The 17,086-nt window shown below is 36.8% G+C and overlaps 1 protein-coding gene across 1 annotated transcript in view; it reads left to right on the top strand.

Annotated features, from left to right (window-relative positions):
• The window catches only part of C2CD3 (C2 domain containing 3 centriole elongation regulator), a 145,184-nt gene that overhangs the window by 58,163 nt on the left and 69,935 nt on the right, over positions 1–17,086 (top strand). The window contains 6 exon segments of the mRNA XM_079103795.1: positions 4,706–4,824; positions 6,810–6,932; positions 9,843–10,337; positions 13,052–13,203; positions 15,153–15,399; positions 16,611–16,791. Of these exon segments, the coding sequence (XP_078959921.1) occupies positions 4,706–4,824; positions 6,810–6,932; positions 9,843–10,337; positions 13,052–13,203; positions 15,153–15,399; positions 16,611–16,791 (1,317 nt within the window).

Below are 17,086 nucleotides of genomic sequence, written 5' to 3'. Positions count from 1 at the left end.
TTGTCATTTTTTTAAATTTATTTTTATTGTAAACAAATGGGACACATGTTGTTTCTGTTTGTACATGGAGTAATAGCATACCATTTGCATATTCATAAATTTACATAGAGTAATGATGTTTCATTCATTCCATTATTTTTTTCCTTCCCCCATCCCTCCCTCCTCTCTTTTCCCTCTATACAGTCCCTCCTTCCTCCATTCTTGTCCCACTCCCACCCCCCATTAAGTGTCATCATCCGCTTATCAGTGAGATCATTCCTCTTTTGGATTTTTGAGATTGGCTTATCTCACTTAACATGATATTCTCCAATTTCATCCATTTGCCTGCAAATGCCATAATTTTATTATTCTTTATAGCTGAGTAATACTCCATTATATTATATACCACAGTTTCTTTATCCATTCATCAATTGAAGGGCATCTAGGTTGGTTCCATAGTCTGGCTATTGTGAATTGAGCCACTGTGAACATTGATGTGGCTGTATCTCTGTAGTGTGCTGATTTTAAGTCCTTTGGGTATAGGCCGAGGAGTGGGATAGCTGGGGCAAATGGTAGGTTCATTCCAAGTTTTCTAAGGAATCTCCACACTGCTTTCCAGAGTGGCTGCACTAATTTGCAGTCCCACCAGCAATGTATGAGTGTAACTTTTTCCCCACATCCTTGCCAACACCTATTGTTGCTTGTGTTCTTGATAATCGCCATTCTAATTGGGGTGAGATGGAATCGTACTGTAGTTTTGGTTTGCATTTCTCTTATTACTAAAGATGTAGAACATTTTTTCATATATCTGTTGATTGCTTGTACATCTTCTTCTGTGAAGTGTCTGTTCATTTCCTTAGCCCATTTGTTGATTGGGTTATTTGTATTCTTGGTGTAGAGTTTCTTGAGTTCTTTATAGATTCTGGAAATTAGTGCTCTACCTGAAGTATGAGAGGCAAAGATATTCTCCCACTCTGTAGGCTCTCTCTTTGCATTGCTGATAGTTTCCTTTGCTGAGAGAAAGCTATTTAGTTTGAATCTATCCCAGTTATTGATTCTTGCTTTTATTTCTTGTGCTATGGGAGTCCTGTTAAGGAAGTCTGCTCCTGAAGATTTGAACCTACTTTTTCTTCTATAAGATGCAGGGTCTCTGGTCTGATTTCAAGGTCCTTGATCCATTGTGAGTTGAGTTTTGTGCAGGGTGAGAGATAGGGGTTTAGTTTCATTCTGTTGCATATGGATTTCCAGTTTTCCCCAGCACCATTTGTTGAAGAGGCTATCTTTTCTCCATTGCATATTTTTGGCCCCTTTGTCTAGTATGAGAAAATTGTATTTATTTGGGTTTGTGTCCGTGTCCTCTATTCTGTACCATTGATCTACCTGTCTATTTTGGTGCCAGTACCATGCTGTTTTTGTTACTATTGCTTTGTAGTATAGTTAAAGTTCTGGTATTGCGATACCCCCTGTTTCATTCTTCCTGGTAAGGATTGCTTTAGCTATTCTGGGTTTCTTATTCTTCCAGATGAATTTCATGATTGCTTGCTCTATTTCTGTGAGGTACATCATTGGGATTTTAATTGGAATTGCATTGAATCTGCATAGCACTATTGGTAGTATGGCCATTTTGACAATATTAATTCTGCCTATCCAAGAACATGAGAGATCTTTCCATCTTCTAAGGTCTTCCTTAATTTATTTCTTCACTGTTTTGTAGTTTTCATTGTAGAGATCTTTTGCCTCTTTGGTTAGATTGATGCCCAAGTATTTTTTTTTTTTTTTTTGAAGCTATTGCAAATGGAGTTGTTTTCCTCATTTCCCTTTCAGCTGTTTTGTTGCTTGCGTATAAAAATGCTGTAGCTTTATGCGTGTTGATTTTATAGCCTGTTATTTTGCTGAATTCATTGATGAGGTCTAGAAGTTTTCTGGAGGAGGTTTTGGATCCTCTAAATATAGAATCATGTCATCTGCAAATAGTGACAGCTTAAGTTCCTCTTTCCTATTCGTATCCCTTTAATTTCTTTAGTCTGCCTAATTGCTCTGGCTAGAGTTTCAAGGACAATGTTGAATAGAAGGGGTGAAAGAGGACATCCCTGTCTTGTTCCTGTTTTTAAAGGGAATGGTTTCAGTTTTTCTTCATTAAGAATGATGTTGGCCATGGGCTTAGCATAAATAGCCTTTACAATCTTCAGGTATGTTCCTACTATCCCTATTTTTTCTAGTGTTTTCAGCATGAAGGGGTGTTGTATATTGTCAAATGCTTTTTCTGCGTCAATTGAAATAACCATATGATTCTTATCCTTAAGTCTATTGACATGATGGATTATGTTTATTAATTTACGGATGTTAAACCATCCTTGCATTCCAGGAATGAACCCTACTTGATTGTGGTGCACAATTTTCTTAATGTTTTTGGATACGGTTTGCCAATATTTTGTTAAGGATCTTAAGCATCTATATTCATCAAGGATATTGGTCTAAAATTTTCTTTCCTTGATGTGTCTTTTCCTGGTTTGGGTATGAGGGTGATATTAGCTTCATAGAATGAGTTCGGTAGGGTACCCTCCTTTTCTATTTCCTGGAATACTTTGAGAAGTATTGGAATGAGTTCTTCTTTAAAGGTCTTGTAGAACTCGGCTGAGAATCCGTCTGGTCCTGGGCTTTTCTTGGATGGTAGATTTTTAATGGCTTCTTCTATTTCATTGCTAGATATTGATCTGTTTAAATCGTGTATGTCCTCCTGGTTCAGTTTGGGAGGAGCATATGTCTCTAGAAATTTGTCAATGTCTTCGGTACTTTCTATTTTGTTGGAATACAGATTTTCAAAGTAGCTTCTCATTATGTTCTGTATCTCAGTGGTGTCTGTTGTGATATTTCCTTTTGCATCATGTATTTTAGTAATTTGAGTCTTCTCCTTCTCTTTGTTAGTGTGACTAAGGGTGTATCTATTTTGTTTACTTTCTCAAAGAACCAACTTTCTGTCATGTCAATTTTTTGAATAGTTTCTTTTGTTTCAATTTCATTGATTTCAGCCCTGATTTTAATGATTTCCTGTCTTCTACTACTTTTGCTGTTTTCTATTCTTCTTTTTCTAGGGCTTTGAGCTGTAATGTTAGCTCATTTAATTGTTGACTTTTCATTCTTTTCTGGAATGTGCTCCATGCAATGAATTTTCCTCTTAGTACCGCTTTCATAGTGTCCCAGAGATTTTGATATGTTGTATCATCATTCTCATTGACCTCTAAGAATTTTTTAATCTCCTCCTTGATGTTTTTTGTTATCCATGTTTCATTCAATAGCATATTATTTAGCCTCCAAGTGTTGGAGTAATTTCCTTTTTTTACTTTGTCATTGATTTCTACTCTTATTCCATTATGATCTGATAGAACACAAGGCAGTATCTCTATTTTTTTTTGCATTTCCTAAGGGCTGCTTTGTGGCATAACATATGGTCTATTTTCGAGAAGGTTCCATGTGCTGCTGAGAAGAAAGTGTATCCGCTCGTTGATGGATGGAATATTCTATATATGTCTATTAAGTCTAGGTTATTGATTGTGTTATTGAGTTCTAGGGTTTCTTTGGTTGAATTTTGTTTGGAAGATCTATCTAGTGGTGACAGCGGTGCGTTAAAGTCGCCCAGAATTATTGTATTGTGGTCTATGTGATTCTTGAAATTGAGAAGGATTTGTTTGATGTACAGGGATGCACCATTGTTTGGGGCATAAATATTTACTATCGTTATGTCTTCCTGATTTATGGTTCCCTTAAGCAGTATGAAATGTCCTTCTTTATCCCTTCTGACTAACTTTGGCTTGAAGTCCACTTTATCTGATATAAGGATGGAAACCCTCGCTTTTTTACTGGGTCCATGTGCATGGTAGGTTTTTTCCCATCCTTTCACCTTTAGTCTGTGGATGTCTTTTTCTATGAGATGAGTCTCTTGCAGGCAGCATATTGTTGGGTCTTTCTTTTTAATCCATTCTGCCAGTCTATGTCTTTTGATTGATGAGTTTAGGCCATTAACGTTCAGGGTTATTATTGAGAAATGATTTGTATTCCCAGTCATTTGGCGGCAGCCACGTGTAATCAAACCTACAGGTACTGTAACAGTGAACTTCCAGGCAGCAGCAGGCAGCTGGTTCTCCACTGGCGGTTTGCGGTCAATCTGCTGGCAACTGTCGGTGATCGGCAGGTGAACCTCGAGCGTTGGGTGATAGATAGGGGTAAGGCAGGCGATGGACAGGCGAGAGGCAGGCAAATGGCCGATGATAGACACCTGACAGTGAGCAATCTGCTCTCAAAAAAGGCCTATATTGTCATTTTAAATTCAATTCTTCTATGTATTTATCCCTTTTTGTTCCACTTTCAGCTGGCTCCCCTTTTTTATTATACGACCTACCTCTTGTCTTTTAAAAACTGTCATATTACCTTAAATGAGGGAAATATATGGGTATATCTCCTTATATATCTTATGTTTGACATTCATTTCTCATAACAAAGCAGAGCAACATAGCACTGCTTCTCTGCTGCTACTATACAAAGGGTTTTCTCTTTGTCTCTGTTCCTTCAATCCCACAACCCTAAAACATTCTGTGAAATCAAACTGACTAAATCCCTGAAAGAGATTTTTAATTAGGTTTGAAAGGGAGGTGGGTGGTGTCAAGGAATGGATTAACGATGGCTGTGGCTGAATGGTGTGACATGTGCCTCTGTGTGGTTCTCCTTACAGTGGTGAAATTCCAGCAGCGATTTGTGTTTCCAGTACAGTTTGGTGGCCCCATGATAGAGCACTGGTGGAATTCTAACCTCACTTTCCAAATTTATGCAAAGAAAATGCCACAGAAAAAGGTACTGTGAGTGATTTTGACCTTTGCCTCACCATTCACACCAGAGATTAAGAGCATACTTAAAATTATATTCCAATTTAAGGTAGGAATTTCTCCAGGCTCAAACAACACTGATGCTTTTTAATATCATAATAATTAATTAATTTTATTATTACTACTCTGTGCTATTTGTTATAGACCAGGTAGTATAGTTAAAGGCTCTACACAAACCATCAAATTTAATCATCACAACAACTCTGAGTTAGATGTATTATTACCTTCATTTTGTATATGAAAAAAAACTGAGATTTAGTTAAGTGACATGTCTGTGATCACCCAGTCTCATAAAAGACAGACAAGAGCCACGTTTGGTTTTTTTAGATCCTAAATTCTTAATGTTTTTACTGTACTCCCTTACTGTAGGGAAATAACTGTATTGATATAGATTATATTAGCCTTAATTTAGGGTTCTTCTTCCTGTTTGCAGGCAAAATACCTAAAGTATCTTGCTAATGTGCATGATAATGTATTTTGTGGGTAACAGTTGACCAATTATTTCCTAGTTTATAAATCAATAAACTATGACATGAGCCACATTTACTTCTTTCAGTGAGACAGTAGCCTGTGTAATCTTTTGACCTCATCTTCCATATGGATAGCATGAAGAAGGGAACTTGTTATATTTGGTTTGTTTTTTTCCAGGGGATATAAATAATACAAGTTCTTTGTGGAAAAAAGCAAAACAAGAAGGAGGGGGAAATTGCATGCTTCAACAACCTAAAGACAATCTCTGTTAATGTTTAGTGTATTTATATTGAATCATTTTACTCTAATTAATGGCTTTTTTCTAATTATGAGAATTATACATGATTTTTGTAGAAAACTTAGAAATGTTTTTAAAAAGCAAAATTGTCTATAGTCCCAGCACCACAAAAATAGCTATTATCATTTATGTGTATTTCCTTTGTTTTTTTCAAATATGCAGCTCTTATCCTTTTTTCTCATTTAACCTTGTCTTGAGTATTTGTTTCATTTTTCTTCAAAAATATGTACTTAATGTTTTCCATATAATCATAAATATTTTCAAAGACTTACTATATATATATAATTTAACATCCTATTTCTATCAAATATTACAGCTATATTGTTCATTATAAACTTTTAGGAGGCTGGGGTGGTACTCACCTAGCACATGTGAGACACTAGGTTCGATCCTCAGCACCACATATAAATAAATAAAATAAAGGTACTGTGTCCACCTACAACTAAAACAATGTTTAAAAAAAAAAAAGAACGTACTTCTAAAAAGAATAAATAAACTTTTAGTGAATGTCATCTTCATGTCTGTATATCATACCATTATATGGATATGCTATAATTAGCTTAGTAATTCTTGATTATTGAGTATCAAAGTTATTTCTATTAACTACTTTTAGCCTACATTTTTGTACATAAGCTTTTTATGTATTCCTTGTTTCTTTAGAGTAAATCCCAGAAATGGAATTACTGAACCAAAGAATATGAATTTTCAAAGCATTTCATTATTAACTATCAAATTTGCTGTTGTGCATTGCTGGTTTATATTCTCAGTTTTATTCATATGGCAGCTTTTTATTTCTCCATAGCTTTGATAACTACTAAGTTTTATAGTTTTTTTGCCTTTAATGGCAAAAATTTGTATCATCTAAATTTTGTTTTGTATTTTTAATGGTAAAGTTGGATGTTTGAGTAAAGAACTCTTAAAATCAGAAAAAGATAATCTTACAATCTCTTTATAGCATATGAAATTCTCTACCATCTTCCATGGGGGAAAAATATGGAAGCCTAGGAGGGGCCCCAAAATATAACAGAATATAGAATCCCACTTAGAGTTGCCTCAGTCAAGGAATCAATCTTTGTACTTCTTAAAGCATGAGTTCTCTTATAAGTCATCATAAATTGACATGTCAGTTAAAATCCCCTGTGGTTCCTCTTTAACCTAAGCTTTTTCTTTCCTTCTTCCCTTAGCCAGAAGTCATTGGATCTGCATCACTTCCTTTGCGAGCTGTCATTCAGTCAGAGTTGCTTTCTTTCAGTGATCACCTTCCAGTGCAACAGGAAAATGGTCATAGTCCACTTGGCCCCCTGAAGGTACATAGATATACAATCAGAAGATCAGAAGTATTTCCTGAGCGTGTTTTATTGACTGGCACTGAGAATATAGTAGTGAACAAGAAAAGCAAGGCCCCTACTATTATGGGGCTTCTATTGAGATAGGGCAACAGAAGTGCTGTGAAGGAAATGAAAAATATATGATATGATAGTGAATACCTGGGGTGAAGTAGTACCTGATAGTCAGGCAAACTCTCTCTAAGGAGGTGACATTTAAGGTGAAATTTGAAGAAAGTAAAAGCACAGGAAAGATCATTCCAGAAAGAGGGACTAACACATGCAGAATGTCCTAAAGTGGAAATGGACTTTATGTCATCAAAGGACAGAATGTTACCACAGAAAGTAGGGTTGATAGGCAGGTAGGAGCCATATCATTGAGAATTTTGTAGGTTAAGGCAAAGTGTTTACATTTTAGCCTGAGAGCCAAGGGACATTAAAGGGACATTAAAGCATTGGAGTGCCATCATTTGATTTACATTTTTTTTTGCAGGGGGTGGGTACCAGGTATTGAACTCAGGGCACTCAACCACTGATATTCCCAGCCCTATTTTGTATTTTATTTAGAGACAGGGTCTTAGCACCTCACTTTTGCTGACACTGGCTTTGAACTCATAATCCTCCTGCCTCAGTCTCCAGAGCATGTGTGCCACCGCGCCTGGCCTGATACACATTTTTAAATATTTCTATGTGGATAGTAGACTATAGGGAGCAAGAGGGGAAATGAAGAGGCTGTTGCATTAGTCCCAAAAAGAAATGATTGATGGTGGCTTAGACTAGAGTTGTGACAGTCACAAGGAGAGAAGTAACAGTGTGGGCTTGATGGAGTAAGGGGTTCTTTCCTTGGGTTCAGAAGCATCAGGATTTCTTAGGTGGCAGAATTTGAATGTATGGCTTCAGTACAGCTTTGCTTGTTGTCCTGGTAAACTTTAAAAATCTTCACAGTCCTGCCTAAAACATTCTCATCGCTCCAAGTCACCCAAGAATAAAGTGTAAGGCTTTCAATATGACACCTGCCTACTATTTCATCCTCTGCCAGTAACCATGTCAAACTATGTAAAGAATCACCTAAGGTACTGTGCAGATTCATGCCTCCATATTTTATTTTATTTTTTAATTTTCATGCTGCTTCCTCTTCTTGAAAAACCTTTCTTTTTCCTGGTCTTCCTAATAAATACCACTTAATCTTTAAACACTTATTATGTGATTATTATTGGAAAAAAATTGATAACACCTTACTTTTCTGCTAACCAAGTTTTATGTTTTTGCCTGCCTGATTCATTCTGGACTACAAGGTTTAAAATCTGAAAGGGGCTATGCAATGGCATACACCTGTAATCCCAGCAACTCAGGAGACGGAGGCAGAGGGATATCAGAACTGAGGATGTAGCTCAGTTGTAAAATGCCCCTGGGTTCAATATTGCAAATATTAAATAAATAAAATCTGAAAGGGGTAATTAAAAGGATTGATGAACTAGAAATTGTTTTCTGTCCTGGCTTTGTTGAGAGTAATACTATGCTAGATTGATTGCTGCTATATTTGACAGAGCAAAATAACTGTGTAACACCTGTAGGTTTCCTAGTAATTAATTCTTCTTACATTTACCAAGGGACCACTTCTGTTCTTCAAATTCATCATGTATCCAGCATCCTTTTTCTTTTTTACTTTTTAGTATTTTTAACTGTTTTATTTTGAAATAACTTCAAACTTAGAGAATTGTTTCAGAAGTAATACAAAGAGCTTGCATGCCTTTTGCCCAGACTCACCAGTTTTTAATATCATACTGACTTTACAATTGTCTGTCTGCCTCTTCTCTCTCCATTTTCTCTCCATTTCTATCTCTCTGTTCTTTTATTTCCTCTCTAGATACACATACACACATACATATACCCCCTTTTTTCCAAACTATTAACATAAGTTACAGTCATCATATCTATTTCCCAGTAGATTCTTTAGCATGCATTACATGTATTTCCTAAGAAAAAGGACATCAGCACACATAATACTTAAACAGTTATATTGCACCTATAGTCTGTACATTTCACAGTTGTGCCTATACTTCCTTTTACAGAATATTTTTTTCTAGTCCAGGATTATAATTTGCATTTAATTGTCATTTCTTTCTAATCTCCTTTAGTTTGGAACAGTTCCACAGTCATTCTTTATAGTTTAGTATATAAGTTAGTTATTTTGTAGAATGCCCCTCTACTGGGGTTTACCCAAATCACATATTATTATGTGATGATTTTTTTTTTTTCCTTAGTTCTGGGGACTGAACCCAAGGCCTTGCACATGATAAGCAAGTGCTCTACCACAGAGCTGCACCTGCAGCTCTCTCTGAGCATCTGTTAACTGACATTCTACTATGCAAAAGACTTGTCCCTTCTCCCATAATTTTATATTGATGTGGAGTCAAAGATTATTATATTATTCAACAGGTTATAATCTACTCCTAATATTTATTTTGATGCTCAAATTATCCTAGACTCTTCAACTAGAATTTGTGTCCTTTAAAAACATTGCTGTTGGGCTGGGGATATAGCTCAGTTGGTAGAATACTTGCCTCGTAAGCACAAGGCCCTGGGTTCAAATCCCCAGCACCACCAAAAAAAAAAAAAAAAAAAAAAAATCACCATCCTTTTCTGAGCATTTCCTTATTTTCTGGTACAAGATGATATTCTAGTCTCATCTAGAATTATTGATAAATAATCTGCCTGGTTTTTTTCTTAGTCTAAGTTAATGTATATGCAGTCTGTTGTGTTTATCCTGTGTTGGTATTAAATGATGAGTTAATTTATTTCCTAATAATCTGAAATTACTTCCAGCTTCAAAATTCTGATTCCAGTTCTAGAGGACATTCTTAGTGAGTCTTCTCCTTTTGTGTTTTATAGGTAACCATGGAGCTTGTTATAGATAACAAGAATTTCACTGGTGTCAATTCCAAGTTAAGTAGCAGCATCCAACATACTCCACTTTGTGCTGCCACAAGTCCAGATAAGATACTGCCAGAACCCAACCAAGATAATACCTATACCAGAAATCCACAGAACCTAACTCAAATTCTTGAGGAAACTACAAAGGAAGCACAGAATTTGGTGCTTCCCAACCCAAAGTCACCAAGCTCTGTAGTACCAAATTCTTCAATCTTCATGGCTAGGCCAGCCTCCCACAATTTAGTCAACCAGACAGATGGGTCAACAAAAGAAAATGCTTTGCTGTTGCATGTGCTTTTGATGGTGCCAGATGGGAAAGATTTTGTTACTGGAGAATCTGAGAAACAATCACCATGCAATGTGTATTTAAATTGCAAACTCTTCAGCACAGAGGAAGTCAGCAGATCTATCACTGTATGGGGTACATCACAACCAGTCTTTAACTTTTCTCAGGTAACTTTGTCTTTTCCATATCCTTTAGGGGTTTATGGGGGCAGGAATTAAATGTTTCCCAAATCATACTTCCAATCTAAAAGAGATCTAGAATGTTCAGACTGGAAGGGACTCTTGTGGTTATCTGGTGTGCTCTATTGAGTGTAAAGAGGAAAAGACATTGTTAACATTTTAAAACTTTTTGTCTATTTCTTTTGTTCTTTCTCAATTTGTTTGGTTTCTCACTCCTTTTTTTTTTCTTTTTCATCAAATTGCATATTTTATTTCCTTTTATGTGGTACTGAGGATTGAACCCAGTGTACCAGGCAAGCACTGTACCACGGAGTCCTCTCACTACTTCTTTTGCCTGAGTTATGGCTTCTGTTCCTTTCTGCTTCCTCTGGAACTTTGGTTAGTTAAGCTTCCCCAACTCTCCTGTATGTCCAATCTCTCTTTATTTTTTTATTTTTATATTTTTCCTTAACTCTCATTTATTTCTCTGCTTATTTCAATATTCATCTTATTTCGTTTCTCTGTAAAATTTGGTGCCATTGCTTAAGTACTTTTTCCCTGGGTTTTGCAACTCCACTCTTTTCTTCCTGATTCAACAGCCAGTCTTTTTCAGGAGAAAACCAGGAAATGTCTGGCACCCCTTGCATTTCTCTCTTTTTCTTAACCTTTAACTGTTGGTGCTCCCATTTATTACTCTTGCCAGCAATCTTCAAATTGACCGTCTTTTCCCCATGATCCTCACATATATTTCCCCAACTTAAACTTTCATTTCATGAAGATAACTTATAATTCTACACTTCTATATTAGCCATTCATATCCCTGTAATTTCAAGACCTCTGTGTCTAACTGCCTGCTGGTCATCACCATGTCTCAAAAGCACTTTATACCTAGCACCTAACACATTGCTTAAGAAGGCATAAATGAAAGAAGAAATTCACATTTGTCCAAAGTTGAATTTATTATTCCTTCCAAATCAGTTTTTCCTTTTTTCTGCCATAATTCATTTTATAATTTACTCAGAAATTGAAGTAAACCTGAAAATTGTCCTTGACTCATAATTATTCACCAATTCCTATGTCTTCTGCAAACTTAATTATCTCTAGAATCCATCCCCTTATCTGCTCTCCATTGCCACTGCTTCCATTCAGGTCCTCACCCTCATTCCAAACAGTTTTAAGATTGGTCTGCCTGTTTCTGACCTCTGTCTTGTCCTTTCTTCCCTCTGTGTACCAGCAAGAAAGATCTTTCTAAAACACTAACCTGAACATTTTACTCTCCTGCTTAAACTTTTCAGTGTTTTCTCTAAAGCCTTCAGGAAAGAATGTTAATTCTTAGCATGGACTCCAAGACCCTTAAGATCTGAGTGTAGCTACTTCTCCAGGCTCAGCTCCTGCTACTCTTCCCTTTATTCTAGATAGTTCAGCTGTGCTCCACTACATGGCATTTCCTGAATATTCTTTCTTCCAACCTCTGTGCTTTTGCATGTGCTCTTCCTTCTGCCTTGATTTTCTCCTCAATCTACATGACACCTATTAGGCAAAGCATTTAGCTCTACTTAATTCCGCTCAGCCTTAATATTTAGGGTTACTTTCTTTACCAGGCTTGCTCTGAAACCTCCTTCTTTGGAGATTAGGTTGCTGTGTTGGTTTTGTGTGTGGTTGGTTGGTTTCAAAGAACAAAAATGTTCTCAGGGCACCTTGTTTAATTAGAGTTTCTTAGGTGGATGTAGAAGTAGCTCTGCTCTGGTTCTTTGTGCTTCTGGTATCTTCTTTTAATTATATCTTATATATTTTGTTTCTTTTATTTTGTTTTGATGCTGGGATGGAATCCAGGCTTTCTACACGCAAAGCAGGCGTTCTGCCATATCATGCCTTACATATGACTGGTTTCACCCTTTTTTGCTTTTCATGTTTTCTGTTGGTTTCATCAGTGGAACCAACCCTCTACTATTATAGTTATTATTGTAGCTTGGGTTTCTTCAAATTGGTAGTCCCTTGAGTTTACTGTTAATGGGGCTGCTGTTGGCTTTAGATCCTCTGGCTGTCTTTGTGGCTTGTCTTTTCCAACTACCAACTAGCCAGTTCTGGAATAATTTTATATTGAAAATCCAGATGAGCAGTTGACTTTGCTGTTTGCCATGCCATACACTTCTTGGGGAGAGCTCTCTGCAGTGGGATTGGCAGCCCTTTGATAAAGTGCTTAGCTCTTTTCCAAACAGTCCCCGTCCTCTTTCCAAAACACCTTTCTCTTAGGAGAGTTTACAGGTGGATCCCTTTGCCTTAGAAAGGGTTGGGTGAGTTTGGCAGGCACTGTGTTTGACATGTGTGGCAACCTTTTCTTTGTTCCTTCTATATGAGCAGTGTCATCAGAGAACTCAACCTGTTTTATATCTGGACTTTCTGTGTTAATCTGTACACTAGACAATGCTTCTGTTCAGGATAGAGTGCACACACACAGCTTTCACTAGATGCTAAGGTCTTTTTAATTTTTTTGGTTTTCTTTTGTTTTTGTTTTTAGTTTTAGATGGTCACAATACCTTTGTTTTATTTATTTATTTTTATGTGGTGCTGAGGATCGAACCAGGTGCCTCACACGTGCTAGGTAAATGCTCCACCACTGAGCCACAACCCCAGTCCCTCACTAGATGCAAAGTAAAAGTTAATTTTTTGTCTCATGTATGGATTTTGTTTTGTTTTGTTGTTTCCCCCTTGTTTCTCCCCAGGTGATTCCTGTCTCTCTGTCTTCCAAATACCTGGAAAGGCTTAAGAACAATGTGATGGTAATTGAAACTTGGAACAAGGTGCGGAGCCCAGGACAGGACAAGCTGCTCGGGCTGGTGAAACTCCCTCTCCATCAGTTTTACGTGTCATTCAAGTAAATAGGATCTTTTGGAGTATTCTTTGTTATGCATCTTTAACTTTGTATGGACTGAAGAGGAATTCTTTTGGTTTGCAAATATGAATAGCGCAGTAATCCCTTGGAGGATCTTTCTCAGTTTCGCCACAGTTGCTGCTCTTTCTCCTATTGTAAAGCTACTGCTTACCATGTTTCAGGCACTGTGCTAAGAGCCTTACATACATCAAGTCATTTAATCTTCATAACAGCCTCTGAGGCAGGTATTTTCATTTCCCCTGTTGTACAGGTGAGTTAACAGAGACTCGGAGAACTTAAATTTCTTGTCTCAAATATTATAAGAGTAGAAGAGTTAGAACCTGGACAACCTGGGTCTGGAGTTCACTCTCCTTACCAGAAAGCTCTAGTACCAGAAGTTATCAGCTCACAAAACTAATACCTTACTTTTCTGTCATGAAATATCAGTATGGTTCCTATCAACTGCTCACAAGATTTCTGTAATGAATATTGTGCTTTAGACCTTAGATTTGATTATCATACCTCACTTTAATATGTACAGTGTTAACTAACCTGAAGTTTATTTATTTCCAGTTTATTTTTCATTTTGATTCAAAGTGCATATGTAATTACTTTAGCACCAACGCCTTCCCAAGAAACCTTTTCATGGTTCTGTATTTGAAATATTGTACTTTACATTTTACAAAGAACACCTTTGTTTTCATTAACTGACTTGAGCCTTACTATAGCCTCTTGAAATAGTTGCACTATCCCCATTTTAGAAATGATAAAATTTGTCTTTTGACTTGGAAAAGTCACTGAACCTCTCTGGCTTTCTTTTCCATATCTATAAAATGAGGGCGATGATAGAGTCTCTCTCTCTCTCATGGAGCAATTGTGAGGATCCAGTGAGAAAATATATGTATTTGCCTTTTGTGAATAGCAAGTGCTTGTGATGTAACATGAGTTAAGTACTTACTACAGTAACATTGTAAAACACAGTCAGGCTGAGGAATACTACTGAAATCATGGATACCACTGACTGCCATAGGCTTTTGGCTTTTTCCTTTTATTGTAGCCATGATGTTTTGTAGTTGTGATCTGGTATTTCTCTTCCTCCACTTCGCTTCTGATTCCATTCTTTGCTGAGAGAGTATAAAACATTTGTAACTACCCAAGAACAGAGCATTTACCATGTGTCAAGCATCATAGATGGTATTTTACATTATCTCATTTTAGTGCTATCTACAGTCTGTGACAGAAGTTTAATTACCTACATTTTATAAATGAGGGATCAGACTCAGAAGGGCTAAGTTGATTGCCTAAGTCATGTAACAAGTAAGTGGCAGAGCTAAGATTCAGCCTGATATAATGAAGAGCATTTGGACTTCAGAATCAAATGGTTCAAAGCCTGAATGCCAGCTCACCTTCCTATTATTACGCATGTATCTTTAGTTAAGTAACTTAACTAATCTTTTTGAGTTTTTCTTTTGTTCTGTTAACAATAAATAGCATCCACCTTTACAATGTTAGATGAATTAGAAGTCTATAAAATCCATACTGCATAGTAAGCTCTCAGTAGATGGCAGATAGCATTGGTAATATCAAAATTTTATCTGCCAGAATCTGAAGTCCATACTTTTCCTAACTGACCACACTGCCTCTGTGTAAAATATACAATTCAGCAAGCCTCCCTTGAGATTCTGTTCCATCACAGACTTCATGGCTTCAGGCCACCATGATACGAAGATATATCAGACACATTCCCAGCCCTGAAATTCTTCATTTTGAACTTAACCTGCTTTGTGATTTCAGTTTGATTGGTTACTGACAAAATCACATTTTTAAAAACTGTATTACTTTTGTAGGTGTAGATCCATTTTTTACAAACTGAGGAAATAAGCTAAGAAATGAAGCAACTCTGACTTGATTGATGGTTTTTATTTGCTCATTCACAATTTCTTCCCCTCTAGAGATCCCAAGATTTCTCGCCTACTGCTCGATGCCAAGTACCCAGTTGTTGCTGTCGACAGCTATATGCCTGTGATTGATGTGTTCTCAGGCCACCAAAATGGGAGTCTTCGTGTCTTTTTAGCCATGGGTTCTTCAGATCAGATTATTGCACTGCAGCGATTAAAGAATGAAGAAGGAACACTCCCTCCCGTCAGCCTTAGGCCGGCGCATTTCCTGGACCAGCCATCTGTAGCATCTGTTGCTCTGGTAGAGACTCAACACTGTGATTCATAGAAAACTATAATCTCATTTTCTCTTGCACATTGTAGTGAAAGCATTGCTCCAAATCCTTATTTCAGCAGTAGAAAGCTCAATGAAAGAATATAGCTTACACTCCAATGCTTGCTTTAAATGGTTCTGTATCCCACTTAGCTGTCTGAATTTATCAAGAAAGTCTAATTGGACAACCAGATCTTAATACTCTTAATTTACTAACTTAATTGCCTTTCCAAAAACAGGGAGAAGGGAGTGGTCCCAGATGTAAGTCAGCAAAATCTTATTCTGTTGGCTTAGTCCATGTTGGAAAATTATAGTGAAGTACCTTGCTTTTCTGCTAGTAACTTAAAAGTAATTTTTTTCCACAGTGCTATACAATTAATAAAACATATTGACATACACTATCATGTTTATTTCCCAAAGAACTGCATGAGGTAACTCATGGTCATTCTCTTTTTTTAGCAATGAAACAGGGTCACTTATCCAGGATCACCATAATTAAGACTGGGGGAATTAGGATTCGGATTTAGGTCTTCATTTCACTGTATCACTTCCTACTGTTTCTGACATTTGTTGTCTTTACTAGTGTGTTAGCTTTTCATTGCTTTAATCAAAAGACCTAACAAGAACAACAGAGAGGAGGAAAAGTTTATTTTGGGCTCATGTTTTCAGTGGTCTCAGTCCATAGTTGACTGACTCCATTGTTCCAGGCTCCTAGGTAAGACAGAACGTGATGGCAAAAGGGCACAGTGGAAAAAAGCTGCTCAACTCGTGGCAGCCAGGAAGCAGAGAGAGAGAGAAAGGGGCCAGGGACAGAGGCCCCAGTGATCTCCCTCCTTCGGCCATGCCTCACCTGCCTACCTTACCACCCAGTAATCCATTCAAATTATGAATCCATCAAGCATATTAATTCACTGATGAAGTTACAACTCTCATAATCTAATCATTTCACCTCTGAGCAGTCCTGCATTGCCTAACACATGAGCTCTTTAGGAATGTTAAAGAGCCAAAACATAACAAATATGTTTCTACACCACTTAAATATACCATGTTTTTAAATCTGAATCTGAATGACAAATTTAAATGTCTATAGCAGGGAAAGGACCATTTGAAAAATATCTCTTAACAGGTTATGGATAAGCAGGAATATTTTAAGCAAGTTTCTCTTTAAAGCTCACCAGTCTTTCTGTTTCTTTTAATAGGCAGAAGGCCAAGGAAATGGATTGATGGAGCACCACTTTGAATTCCATATAGAAATGGTTAAAGGTCTAGCCCCACTTCAGACAACAGTTTGGGGAGAAGCAGATTGTTATGTCCAGTACTATTTTCCATTTCAAGACTCACAGTCCAATATGCTCAAAGGTCCTGAATTCCTTGAAAATGGTAGGTTTAAGAGATTAGGCCTTCTTGTTCTTCTGTGGTTTTCTTTTTTTTGGACATATTTAGGAACTTTTTTTCCTGAGTGAATTTTGTGTTGCTGGATATTTCTAATCAGACCTAGATTGTAAGATAGGACATGAGCTAAAATTTTAATGTCTTTTTTCTTAAACTAGTTTTTGTAACTTTTTATTTTGATATGATTTCAAATTTACAGAACAGTTTTAAAAATGATACAAGGAATTTCTGTATTCATTTGCCTGTATCTACCAATTATTTGCATTTCAGCCCATCTTTTTTA

The sequence above is a fragment of the Sciurus vulgaris genome (genome assembly GCF_902686455.1).
Source record: "Sciurus vulgaris genome assembly, chromosome: 11".
NCBI classification, from domain to species: domain Eukaryota; kingdom Metazoa; phylum Chordata; class Mammalia; order Rodentia; family Sciuridae; genus Sciurus; species Sciurus vulgaris.
This window is presented reverse-complemented; position numbering and strand designations above follow the sequence as displayed.